This window comes from Neltuma alba, unplaced genomic scaffold (assembly GCF_004799145.2).
Source record: "Neltuma alba isolate B1F8T4 unplaced genomic scaffold, ASM479914v2 tig00002165_pilon, whole genome shotgun sequence".
Lineage (NCBI taxonomy): Eukaryota > Viridiplantae > Streptophyta > Magnoliopsida > Fabales > Fabaceae > Neltuma > Neltuma alba.
The window spans coordinates 286604-299704 of NW_021632765.1; the positions used below are offsets into that span (position 1 = coordinate 286604).

Genomic DNA, 13101 nt, shown 5'->3' on the forward strand with positions numbered 1-13101 from the left:
ATTTTCTCATAAATTCTATATTTATTACGTGCAACCCTCAGTAAGCAATAATAACCATAAAATCATGAATTATTGGTAGTAGAAAATAATTGCATCAGTGCGAAGGATTCCACACTGATTAAATTATAAAATTTATGAATTTTTATTGATATATATTTTGAATTTGATATCCTAATCACTTGACATCGGTTGGTTAAAAATTTATGAATTTTCTGATTCTCTCCGTGTTTTTATTCTTATTTTTATTTTTAAAAAATCACATGAGTCTTGAGAAGGGCGAGCGAAGGAGCACAGAGGCAAGCGAGAAATAATCGCTTTGTATATAAGCCATTATAGCCAGGGACCTATATTTCTTGAACCTGGCACAACGCGGGGAAGAGAGAGGGAGAGAGGAGAGAAGAGCTTTTGGGAGCTTCCAGACGCACAGAGCTTCGGCCATGGCAGAGCCAAATGATTCCATTTCGGTTGACATGGAGAAGATCTATCTCGGCGGAAAGGTTCCTCCTCTCCTCCTTTCCTATACGATTGTTTTATTGCTCATATGGTTTGGGTCCGAAGGATTCAGTTTGAAAATGGATCATTTTCAGTTGCAGTTTTTTGAGCTGCATTTCGGTTTTCGGACAGAACCATGTAATTTTGTTGGACAACGTTTGTGCAAAAGTTAATTGGAAGTCAACAGTTGCCTCATTGGCATTTTGCATAGCTGAATGTTGAAGATTATATATTTTGCATTGGGATCGGAACAAGAACAATTACCGTTTTACTTGCGCATTACATTGTGGAGCAATAATTAAAACAAAAATTTTGGGGTGGATTTCTTTTCTCATTCGCTATCTTTATGTCCTTTTTTATTTATTTTCCTTGTCCAAGCCTTTCGAGTTGTGAATATGTGGACATAGCAGTTAATGGATCTGCACATTTTCATTCGTCCTTCTGTCATTCAAATGCTGGACTTTGGGTTCTCGTCCCGTTAATTTTAAAGTTTATCACTTTCATCTAACAGTTACTTACAATGTCACTGACGTCTTCTTTTGTTTACGTTGATTTCCAGTCATCTCATACTGTTTTCTCTTAGAACTTTTTAGAAATAGAAGTATTTTTATATGGATTAAGTGGATTTTGAAAGAACTGAATTTGTTCTTTGTAATATTAGATACATTTTGAGTGATGGAGGATTTTTAACGACCTCCTTACCACTTTATCTTACGTTTTTCTTTTTCTTTTTTTTTGGGAGGCCTTTCATTATGTTTCTTATCTGGCCCTCATGATTTTAAAGGAATTGGATCCTTCACTTAGTGTATGGCAAAGCATACAATACAAACCTTGGTATGCCTTATTGCATGTCTTGTCCGATATCTCATTGATGAACCACCGACTATTTTACGTATCACATATTGGTTCTTCGATTAGATAGCGTCATTCTACTCCTTTTAGGAATAGACTATTCCATGCCTATTGTTCGCCCCTTGTTCTTGTTTTCTTTCCTGACCGTATAATGATTGGTTAGTTTGGTTTGAGGTTGACTTTACAGCCAAACCAGACTGGATTACAAAAGTCTTCAACTCAAATGGACTGCATAAGAATGATGTATTATGATTTTCTTTAGGGGAAGCTTCCTTCTCGTTTCCAAAGTTCAAGCCTTGACTTCTCTGCCTCTTTCTCTATGTAGATTTTGGTTGTGTTTGTGTTACGATTATTTTTGGATTTTCTCACTACAGGAACATCATATTCAAACCGGTTGTGGCTCTGTGTCTGTCATTGTCTATGGGGATCAGGATAAGCCAGCTCTCGTCACTTATCCAGATTTAGCCCTAAATCGTAAGTGCGTTTGTGATTTTTCTTGTATCCATGGCTTCTTTTTCTGAAATGTCAATATTCAGCTTTTATTCTTTATGATGTCCTAAAACTTGTTTATATTGGTCCTAGATTATATTAACAGTTTCATATGTGCGTGTTTTTTCTCTTGTTTAAATCTGAAAATTTTTAGTTGTCTTTGTCTTGGGCCAGATATGTCATGCTTCCAAGGATTATTTTTCTGTCCTGAGGCAGCTTCTTTGTTGCTTCACAACTTCTGCATATATCATATAAGTCCTCCAGGGCACGAGGTCTGTAAGTTGATTGATTTCAATGTATTATTTATTGCATTCTTGACTGAATACTATTATTTACATAATGTCTCCTCTGGAACTTCCACAAGAGTTCTTGCAGTTGGGAGCTGCAGCAATTTGTCCTGATGATCCGGTGCCTTCTGTTGATGACTTGGCTGATCAAATTGTTGAGATTCTCAACTATTTTGGGTAATTACCATAAGATGATTATATTGTTGCTTAAATTTAAACCGGAAGCTTTTGAAAGTCAGAACGCTTCCACTTTTTTGAATCCTCAAATAAGGCTTCTTGTTGTTGCTGTACTCGAATAATATGAAAAGCAATCTCTAACTGTGCTTCTCTCAGCTTATCACTGGCCCTTGGGAAGGGCAGCTGACAACCTATCTTGATGCATCTAGAGTGTTTCCCTTTCCTAAATACTACTTACTAATTTACTAATGCTATGAACTATTTCCTTTTTCAGGCTTGGGGCAGTGATGTGTATGGGGGTAACAGCTGGTGCATATATCCTTACTCTATTTGCAGTATGTACTATGTACCCTATATAATTAATGAATAGGGCTTTCCATATGAAGTTAATCTTATTTAATAGATTTGTTTTTTTGATCATTTGTTGCAGATGAAGTATAGGGAACGTGTTCTTGGTTTAATACTTGTATCTCCTTTGTGCAAAGCACCTTCTTGGACTGAATGGTTTTATAACAAGGTTCCTTTTCTGGACCTTCTGACCTTTCTGTGCATTTTAAAATTTAGTTACGGCACCTAATATTGCATGTAATTTTAGGTCATGTCAAATTTGCTATATTTCTATGGCATGTGTAGTTTGCTGAAGGAGTGTTTGCTCCAGCGATACTTCAGCAAGGTATTGTAATCCCGGAATTTTGGCTCTTTTTCAAGCTTTTCTCTTCCCCTGTCATTTTGTATTTTATTCAATACTTTTAGTGTTTTTCTTCGGGGCCTTACAGGAAGTTCGTGGTAATGCTGAAATTCCAGAATCAGAGATAGTTCAAGCTTGCAGAACAGTCAGTGATAAGCCAATTCTTTCTTTGCTCTATATTGTCCTGTAGCTGACAACTGATTGCCTTTCCTTTCTCCGCTTAGCTTTTTCCTAAGAGTGGGGTAGAGGGACTAGCCTCACATTGTTTTGGTTTTGAATACTTTCGGTGCTTTGTTTTCAGTTGCTGGATGAAAGAAAGAGCACCAACGTCTTGCGGTTTCTTCATGCAATTAATCGGTAATTTCTGCTGGCGAATTTCTTCATCAACTTCAAGTTGTTTGTTTCTGTCCTGTCTTCTTAGTAATTGGCATATTTATGTGTTTCAACTTTTTTTTTGCCAATTTGCAGGAGACCTGACATTACAAAAGAACTGAAGGGACTAAGATGCCGTACACTTATTTTTGTTGGGGACAGCTCTCCTTTTCATTCTGAGGCTCTGTACATGACCTCAAAACTCGATAGGAGATACAGTGCCCTAGTGGAGGTATGAGGTGCAAAGTGATGTGCAAGGGTGTATATGACATGCATGAACTTCTCTAGTCAACTATAGAAGTTGCTTAATAGTTTAACATGCTTATGAACAGCCTTAGCGTTCTTAATTCAAGACAATTGCTTGCCTATAGCAGCAAGAGTTGGATGTTTAAAAGCACCAGCAGGTTTTTTTTTTTTGGGGGGGGGGGGGGGGAGATGCCCATACCAGGCAGTTTGGCCTGGCCTTGATTAGCGCATGAAATTTGATAGTATTTCTTTGGCATGATGGGGCATTTTAATTTTGGTCAATTTTGTAGGTCCAAGCTTGTGGTTCGATGGTGACAGAGGAACAGCCACATGCAATGCTGATTCCCTTGGAGTACTTTTTCATGGGCTATGGGTTGTACAGGCCGTGCCAGTTCAGCGGGAGCCCTCGGAGTCCACTCAGCCCATCATGCATAGCACCGGAACTTCTTTCTCCAGAAAGCATGGGATTAAAACTAAAGCCTATAAAGACAAGAGTCTCTCTGCAAGTTTGATAAACTGACTTTTGTAATTTAAACCCCTTATTTTAGTTTAAGAGGGTAGGGAAGAGGCACAAAAGTTGGAAGATTGTAGATATAAAGGGGAGTCAGGAATTATCGGAAATATATACATATGAATATAGGGGGGCTTGTATTCATTCATTTGTAGTCAGTCATAAAGGAATCATTGAGCTGTCTCTAATTTCCGGGCGAACTCAGATATATATAGAAGGCGACGAGCAATCAATAATTGAGAGGGGACCCGTAGCCCCGACCAGTAGCGGCCGAAAGGGCAAAAAGGTTTAAAAAAGCGTGAGGAGGAAAAGAAAGACATGCTTGCCATAATGCCATGATCGGAATCTCCTCTTCCTAAATGGATGCATGGCCGCAGCTGTCACTTTGATTTTCTCAATTACCTGTCTGGTTGCTTCATGCTGTCTTGCTACTACTGACAGCTCATAATCAAAATGCACATGGGCTTCCGCTAACATTTCAAACCAGTCTATCAATGAATCACGGAATCTCATTTGATTGCGGTACAACACTGAACACTTTTTGCCATGCTGGCGTTGACCATAGGTTACTGCAATACACCTTGTGAATTATTCATGTTCATTTTAAGTGGGACGATTCCAAGTTAAATCATCTGACTATATATCCCCCTTGGTTAAATTGGTGTTGAGTTACTACTTTATTGACAGTTAATAATCTTGAGCGAAAAAAATGATCTATCCTGGCATTATATGGGGATGATTTTTAGTTTATAATAAAACTATTAACAAATCATATTGTTTACTAGTTATGAGTAGCATGACACATGTATCAACTTAAAATTTTATGTAATTAGATTTTTTTTTAATGTGCGATGCATGGGAGATTTAACATTTAAATTTTATTAAAATATATTTGAAACTATTTAAAATATATATTAAAAACTATACAAAATATAAAACTGCACTGTCTCATAACCATAAAACACAATAGCCATAATGTCACTCTTTTTATATACGAAGTAACGATAAAAAAAAAAAAAAAAAAGAAGGAAGATCGCATGTTGGATTATTTATATTTAGGTCCTAATTGCACTTATTTTTTTGTTATTGGTTTTGACCATTTTTTTCACATGATTTTACCTTTTCAATTCATTCATTTATCAAGACCCGATAGTATGAAGGCCCAGACTGTGAATAAACCTTCTTCTGATGCTAAACATAGGGTCCGTGACTCTCAAGCTGGGGAGCTGGCTGGAGGACACAAGGGAGGAGGAAGCTGAGGGACTCTGAAGCAAATACCGATGAAGCCAAGCGTTCTAAATTCAGGCATCGTGATTGTGCCAATGCCTATATTTCTGCATTGCTACATCCAAGTTTAGCTACTCATGGTCTCCATAGTACAATCTCACTGAGGATCACGAGATGCTAGTAGCACTGGTTTGGAGCGTACAAAACGGATATGTAGAAGATGGCTCTTTTTTTATTACACCAAAATTTTGAGCTTCAGTTTTATTCCCCAAAAGATTGACCATTCCCCGCTCATTCATAATAGATACACTCCTGCATGTATGTGGATTACGTACGGCCTTGAATGGAGGGCAAGCAGCAGCGTTGCCTGGCACTCGTGGTAGTATGGATACCGCTATTCAGCCGTAACACACGTTATTTCATACGAGGCTGTAAATGGATTCGTAGTACAGGCATTTGAGGCTGACTCTTCAATAGGGTTTTACAAGCTTGTGGGCCTAAAAAGCTCGTCTTCATCATAAATGAAGCTACTGGCTAGAGACTCATGAAATGAGTGGTGTCATGTTAATCTCTTCAAACTTCAGGCTACTCATACTGTTCTCTGACTGCTGCATTGGCGAGAAATAGATCACAGAAGCCAAAAAATTGAGCAAAGAGTGTGATAGTATTGTTTCTTTCTATGAGTTTGGGATTTTCGGATTGGTTTAATGATGTTTTCACTTACATGTGTTGCTAAACTCCGCATCAAATGAAGGATGTAACCTAACTACAATTGCTGTTATGTAAAGTTTTTGACTGATTCTTTGTTGTGGATGTGAATTTTGTACATAAATGTTGTGCATGTTACATGTTTCTCGGATATAAATTTTATGATTGGGATAATCAGTGGATGAACTTGATGAATTGAAAGACAAAGAGCCAACCTAAATCTAAGAAAGTAGTGATGACTAACTACAGTACAAATAGCTTTAGGAATTTGCGTCTTAGGGGGTGTTTGGCAATCTATAAAAGTGCTTCTCATTTCCGCAAAACGAGATAAACTCCTCCACATATTTACTTCGTAAATCGTAAAAACATTTTTGAAATCATGGTTTGGTTTCTATCCAAACACCCCCTTAATGCTCCAAACAGCTTTGATTACTTTGGGTTCCTTTTGTGTTCTTTTAAATCAAGCGAGCAGGACTCTAATAGCATAACAAGATTAAGACCAAACTCATGATTTAAAAAACAATTATAGAAAGTACCTGCAAATTGTTCATTAATGAGATCTTCATAGTGATAGTGAGATTTTTTTTTGTCTGAATTGAGATTTGATTTTAAACCTACACCTATTAGCTGTATTTTTATCAATATATTGAATCAGCATATTCAAATTCTTTCATGCATGAACTTCTATGTATTTTGTTTGCACAACATTTTGTAATAGGTATATATTTATATATATAATCATATACTCCTCCGGTCCTTAATATAAGACCTATTTAATTAATTTGATTAGATTAAAAAAGTTAGATAAGTTAGTTAATTATAAAAACCATAATCATCTTCCTTAATATCCTCTCTCCCTCTTCTACTTGATTATGAGATATCCATAGATATTTAGAGAAAATTGATAAATATGAGAAATAGATCTTATATTTAGAATCAAAATCAACTCAATAATTAGATCTTATATTAAAGACCGGATAAGTATATTAAAATAAATTTTGGGTAAGCTTCATAATGATTCACTCATTTTCTTCCGAACAGAGTCTATTGTTACATCATGATGAAACTCTTGCGTCTCTACCAAACTGATCAATCCTACCATCAAGCTACAATACACAGGCATACAGAGTATATAAACTTTGAACTCTATCTATATACATATATATATTGGTGACTGTACATTGTAAGCAAGTTATATACTCACATTTAAGCTTCAATCATTTGGCGGACAGGGGTTCTATCTATGTGAACAGAAGGGAGGCTTGTAAATTCAGACAAGATAGCTCTGAATTCATCACCCGTAAGAGTCTCCTTCTCCATCAGTACATCAACTAACTTATCAATAGCCTCACGGTTATTCCTTATATGATTCTTAGCAATCTCATATGCTGTCTCTATTATTCGCTTCACACATTGATCGATGTCCTCTGCTAATTTCTCAGACATTGAGTTCCTTGCCATCATTCTCAGCACAACATCACCACTTCGTACTGAAGGATCAATCAAAGTCCACGGTCCTATCTCTGACATCCCATACGTTGTAACCATCTGTCTTGCTATTTGAGTGATTTGTTGCAAATCCCCAGCCGCACCAGTGGTTACTTCTGATTCACCAAATATGACTTCCTCTGCTGCTCTTCCTGCTAGCCCTGAAACTATTCTCGCGAACAATTGTTGCTTAGAGATAAGAGCTGGGTCTTCACCTGGCAAGAACCATGTTAATCCTCTGGCTTGACCTCTCGGAACCAGAGTCACCTTTTGTACTGGGTCATGGCCTTGTGTCAATGTCCTGTATATATTACAGGTTCATGATGAGTGTTTATTCTCTGTTTCCTTTGGATATGAAGATGGAAAAAGCGTCTGATTTGATATATACTTACGCACAGACAGCGTGGCCAACTTCATGGTAAGCCACGAGAATCTTGTTCTTGCCATCAGTCATCTTGGTTCCTTCCATGCCAGCCACAATACGGTCTATAGAGTCATCAATCTCTTTCATGCTGATCTTCAGCTTGCCCCTCCTGCCGGCAAGTATGGCAGCTTCGTTCATTAGGTTTGCTAGGTCCGCACCACTGAACCCAGGAGTACGCATCGCAATCACACTAAGACTCACATCCTTGTCTAGCTTCTTGTTGCTGCTGTGAACTTTCAATATCTCTTCTCTGCCTCTTACATCGGGCAATCCAACGCTCACCTATTCCACCAATCCGAAAACCATTCACTTCAAAATACCATAGCATGCTGTGAAGCAGCTGAAAATGCAACCAAAGAAACATACCTGCCGATCAAACCTGCCAGGTCTAAGCAATGCAGAATCGAGAATTTCAGGCCGGTTGGTCGCAGCGATAACTATGACCCCAGTGTTTCCGGTAAAACCATCCATTTCAGTAAGCAACTGGTTAAGTGTTTGTTCTCTTTCATCGTTGCCTCCTCCAATGCCTGTCCCTCTCTGCCTCCCCACAGCATCAATCTCATCAATGAATATCAAACAAGGTGAATTGGCTTTCGCCTTGTTGAACAAATCTCTTACCCGGGAAGCCCCGATCCCCACAAACATCTCAATGAACTCCGAGCCTGACACAGAGAAGAAGGGAACTCCAGCTTCGCCTGCAATGGCCTTGGCCAACAATGTCTTCCCTGTTCCGGGTGGTCCAACCAGGAGAACCCCTTTTGGAATCTTTGCACCAACCGCAGAAAACTTCTCTGGGGTTTTAAGAAACTCAACGATCTCTTGAAAATCTTGTTTCGCTTCATCAACTCCAGCCACATCATCAAATGTTACCCCGGTATTTGGTTCCATCTCAAATTTTGCTTTGCTCCTGCACGTAATATACAACAAATTAAATTCAATTCCTATGTGCCCATTATGTATGTGTAGCTTGGTTAGAGACTTGCAAGCCTTCAATCCATCACATAACTAAAATACACTCCTCAGTTCTTGTTTCACCAGCCTGTACAGTATTTAATATAGAAAATTTTACCATAAAAATGTAGTACCTACGAATATTTCAATATTTTGTAACTTACGATATGTATTTTTATTATATCAGTAGAATTATATTTATTTTGATGTTATATGTTTTTCTAAATATTCATCATGATCCGCGTCAACGTTCAAGCCATGACTAGCATATAGGCCAAAATAATATAACTTAAATAATTCTAGCAAGCCTAATAGATTCTCCAAATCTAATACTGAGGAAATTTAAGAGGGATGACAACAAAGAAAAAATTGTTTTTAGACAATCACAAGTTGGGCTTAAATTTTTATTATTATACTTATTTGACGAGTATTTAGAATAATATCTTTAATACCCAAAAACAAGAGAAACCCGCACAGAGCCAGGATCCTTACGTACGTTGCTTGATGGATCATACCTTGAAAGACCAAAGGGCAAGTTGGGGCCTCCTGCGGGATTATTAGTTGATGTCCTGAAGAAGAGAGATGCGAGCAGTATCAACGGAAACCCAAAGTTGGCAAAGAAATCAAGCAGTGCCGGCCACCAATTCAGTTGCACGGGATGAGCAGCCAAGTCTACGTTTCTGTCTTCCATTTTTCTCAGTAACTCCGCAGGCGGCCCTGCCGGTAACTGAACCTTCACTCTCTGAATTTTATCCAAGCTCGGATTGTATATCTCGGCGATCGCCACGGTGCCATCCTCAAACAGGTCCACCTTCTTCACGTCACCTTCGTCCAAGTACTTCAAGAACCTCGAGTATGTCAATCTGTTCGAAGTGGAAGCATCTGGGCTTTCTGGCTCTGCTCTTGCAGGCCTGCACGATCCCAAAGCACTGGTGAATAACAGAAGCTTTCTCTTGCTCAGTTTCAGTTCTGAGATCCCAGGTTGCGAATGCGGACTCTCTTGGTTGATGCATTTTGGGATGCAGGCATGAGTGCGATCCCTGGAGGAGTGTCGAGACTTGCAGATAAGAGGGGGTCCAATAGGGAGAGAAAGAGAAGATGGCATTTTCTCTTTTCTAAGTGCAAAATGTGAGTATGAGAAGCGCAGCCAAGATCGTGATGGAGGGAAAGGGGAGAGTTCGATTCTAATGGAGAAGAAGAATAGGATGGAGGCTTCTAGTGCTTTGCTTGGGAAGTTTCTTTGCCATGTTTTTGGTCTTATTAGCCTTCCTCTGCTTTTTGCCACCTTAGAGCTTTCTAGCGTTCAAGTGTAATTCATCCGAAGTTCTAACACACTCAGAACCACACACGTGGATGAAAATGGAGTGAGCGGGTGTAAGCGTTCAGCTGGAGCACCTAATAATATAGATTTGGACGGACAAATACGTACGTAGGACCAAATTGTGGTATGATATCTACCAACATATTCCCAGCTTTCTCTAGAATTGGGAATATGATTTTCAGTGAACAGTTGACCCGCCTCCTGGACAAGAGCCAGAAAAAAAAAAGTATTTTTTTGGCTAATAGGATATAATAAAGTAACCAGAAGCAAAACTGCAGGATCTAAAATTTCTTACATTTTTGCTTAAAATAAATAAAAAGAAAATGCAATGTTAACAGGCATGTGAATGACTAATTAATGATTCAGATGAAGCATTCATTTAGTTGAACAAAGAAAAAAAAGGTAGAATATTTTAAATTTAAAATGATAGGAATAATGGACGCATGCAATGGAATGGATGATAGGCTCAATTATGGTATTGCCAATTTTAGTTTCGAGAGTGGGCGGCTATTAATTAAGTTTATTTGGGAAAGTTCGTTTCTATGTCTGGGAATACGAGAAGAACTTCACCAAAGGTCTAGAGGATAGCTTAGCCTTAAGGCTCTGTTTGGCTCAATGAGAAGGGAAGGGAGAGATTTTAACAAAAGGAAGAGGAGGGGAGGAGAGTAAAAGAATTTTAATATTATCTTATTTGGATTTATAAAAAAAAAAGAGGAAGGGAGAAATTTTAATATTACCTTATTTGGTTTATGAGGGTAGGAGAGGGAAAAATATTTTGACATGAATAATTTTGCTCTTATTTTATTTAAGATATAGACATAATATTCACAATATGACAAAATATGGACATAATTGTCACAGCATGACAAAATATTGTATTTTCCCTCTAAATCCTCCCAATTTTGGAGGGGAGGTTAAGGAGGAGAGGGAAGAGAAAATTTTAAAATTTTTTTCCTCCCCTTCTAAAATTTGAGTGTTGCCAAACAAAAAGAAACGATTAAAATCCTTTTCTCTCCCTCCCCTTCTCTTCAAATCCCTCATACCAAATGCACCCTAAACTAAAGAGGATAGCTTTGTATATTACTACCCCCGTTTCCTTTTTATAAATAATCTTGGACTCTATCAGATAGATCAAAAAGTAAGTTAAATATAATAAATAGGTAGAAATTTGAAGTTCTTTCTCCAAATTGCTCTTAGTTATAAATGAGAGAGAGTATAAGAAAGAGAATTATGAAAGAGAGAATGTATATGAAAAGAGATAATGAAATGAGAAATGAGATAACAAATATATTGAGTATTAAAATAAGTAATTAATTGGGGCAAAATGAAAAATTTGCTACAAAATTTTAGACAAATATTACTTATATTTAGGGACAAGAAGGGAATGATAGTTATTGTTTAGGCTAAAATACATAGAACCCTCCTTAACCTCGACTCTATTGCATATAACTCCATCATCTTTAAAAGTTTAACAATCACACCTTCAACTTTTATAATTTGACATTTAATCTCTTACTGTTAAAATGACCGTTAAATTTAATGGTGTAGATGCCATGTCAGATTATTTTAAATTATATAGCAGATGACATGTAATTTTTATTACTTTATTTATTTATGCTGGCTTAAAACTGAAGGGCAGTATTGAAATTCAAAATTCTAACAATAGCAATCACCAATTCCCCTCCTCTTGCTCTCCGCCTCTCACCGATGCAAGTCATCCGTGCTACATCAACTTGCTTCACCCTCTTGCTATGATTTTCATTCAAAAATTTATCCCTGTGCATCCCAGCCCTGTGATTTTCTTAAATCCTGGCAATACCACTTTTTTATACTTCTAATTTCAGGATCTTGTTATGTTGGTCAATCATCCCCAAAACAACTGTCTCATGATCTGCAAAATCACGGGATTTTCAAACAAATGTGGCAATTCCGCAAATATGAATATTTTCCCAACACAAGAGGAACAAATGAATTAAGAAGAGAAGAGGGGTGAAACACGAAGATCAAAGGGTTGATGAAGAGTCAGACATGAAGGTTTATATGATTGGCTATGAATTTCCTAATAGTGATGCTAACCAAAACCAGATTTGTTTCTTTGCAAATATAAAAGTTGCAGAGCAAAGTGAACCACATACAAAAATAACGCCATACTTGATTAGAGGGAACTCGTGGATCATGGAGATGTACATTTTGACTATGATGAATGCATAATGAGTTGGGAAGCTTTCACGAATTAGATGATGACCAACGTAGAAGACAACCCTGAAGGTCCAGATTTAAAGGAAGATGTGATGAGCATGACCTTTTGAATGAAGAGGATGAAAAAAATGTTGAAAAGGGGGAGCACTCGCGACTTGGTGAGGTATTAGAGGAGAAGACAGAGACGATAACATGAAAAGAGAATTAGGGATTCTGATAGGCAGAATGACAAAAATATTCTCTAGAGTAATTATGATTTTTAGTCGGAATAAGTAAATAAAAGTAATGAAAATTACTGTCATCTACCACATAATTTAAAATAGTTTGACATGATGTCTACACGTTGTAAGGGATTAAATGTCAAAATATAAAAGCTGAGGGTGTGATTTTTAAATTTTTAAAGATGAGAAAGGATATATGCAATGGAGTTGAAGTCAAAAAGAGTTCGATGTAATTTGGCCTTATTGTTTATAAATAGGGACGGAGAGAGTAATAGGAAACGATGGTATTACAATTGTAGTACCTTCGCCCTCACAAGGCTTTTGGCTTTTGGCTTTTGGGCGTGGTCCTTGTAGAGCCGGACAAGGCCCCTTTTTAAGGTTTCATGCTTTTGCATTCTTTTTCATTGTGCCTTTTTATATTGCCTCCCCTACCCATTCTCTGCCTCCC

At 37.6% G+C, this 13101-nt stretch overlaps 2 protein-coding genes across 2 annotated transcripts; one reads left to right on the forward strand and one right to left on the reverse strand.

Annotated features, from left to right (window-relative positions):
* The first annotated feature begins 379 nt into the window (after positions 1-379).
* On the forward strand, positions 380-4429 carry LOC114718256 (protein NDL1). Its single transcript, XM_028903531.1, has 11 exons — positions 380-497; positions 1719-1818; positions 2008-2105; positions 2209-2297; positions 2572-2632; positions 2728-2814; positions 2893-2970; positions 3074-3130; positions 3287-3342; positions 3454-3589; positions 3894-4429. Exons 1-11 carry the CDS (start codon positions 438-440, stop codon positions 4113-4115), a joined length of 1044 nt encoding a protein of 347 aa, XP_028759364.1. The 5' UTR covers positions 380-437; the 3' UTR covers positions 4116-4429.
* Positions 4430-7200: 2771 nt separating this feature from the next.
* Positions 7201-10135, reverse strand: LOC114718594 (ATP-dependent zinc metalloprotease FTSH 6, chloroplastic-like). The gene is made up of 4 exons (XM_028903959.1): positions 9428-10135; positions 8328-8868; positions 7930-8243; positions 7201-7838 (listed from the first exon to the last, which is right to left on the reverse strand). Exons 1-4 carry the CDS (start codon positions 10015-10017, stop codon positions 7256-7258), a joined length of 2028 nt encoding a protein of 675 aa, XP_028759792.1. The 5' UTR covers positions 10018-10135; the 3' UTR covers positions 7201-7255.
* Between the last annotated feature and the right edge of the window lie 2966 nt (positions 10136-13101).

Excerpts from the sequence above, each read along its gene's own strand:
- LOC114718256 (XM_028903531.1), top strand. The coding sequence starts at position 438 with ATGGCAGAGCCAAATGATTCCATTTCGGTTGACATGGAGAAGATCTAT. Across the intron at positions 2,633-2,727 it reads ATATCCTTACTCTATTTGCA|ATGAAGTATAGGGAACGTGT; the intron begins GTATGTACTATG and ends CATTTGTTGCAG. Across the intron at positions 3,343-3,453 it reads TTTCTTCATGCAATTAATCG|GAGACCTGACATTACAAAAG; the intron begins GTAATTTCTGCT and ends GCCAATTTGCAG.
- LOC114718594 (XM_028903959.1), bottom strand. The coding sequence starts at position 10,017 with ATGCCATCTTCTCTTTCTCTCCCTATTGGACCCCCTCTTATCTGCAAG. Across the intron at positions 8,244-8,327 it reads CTGGCAGGTTTGATCGGCAG|GTGAGCGTTGGATTGCCCGA; the intron begins GTATGTTTCTTT and ends TTGGTGGAATAG. Across the intron at positions 7,839-7,929 it reads GTTGGCCACGCTGTCTGTGC|GACATTGACACAAGGCCATG; the intron begins GTAAGTATATAT and ends TAATATATACAG.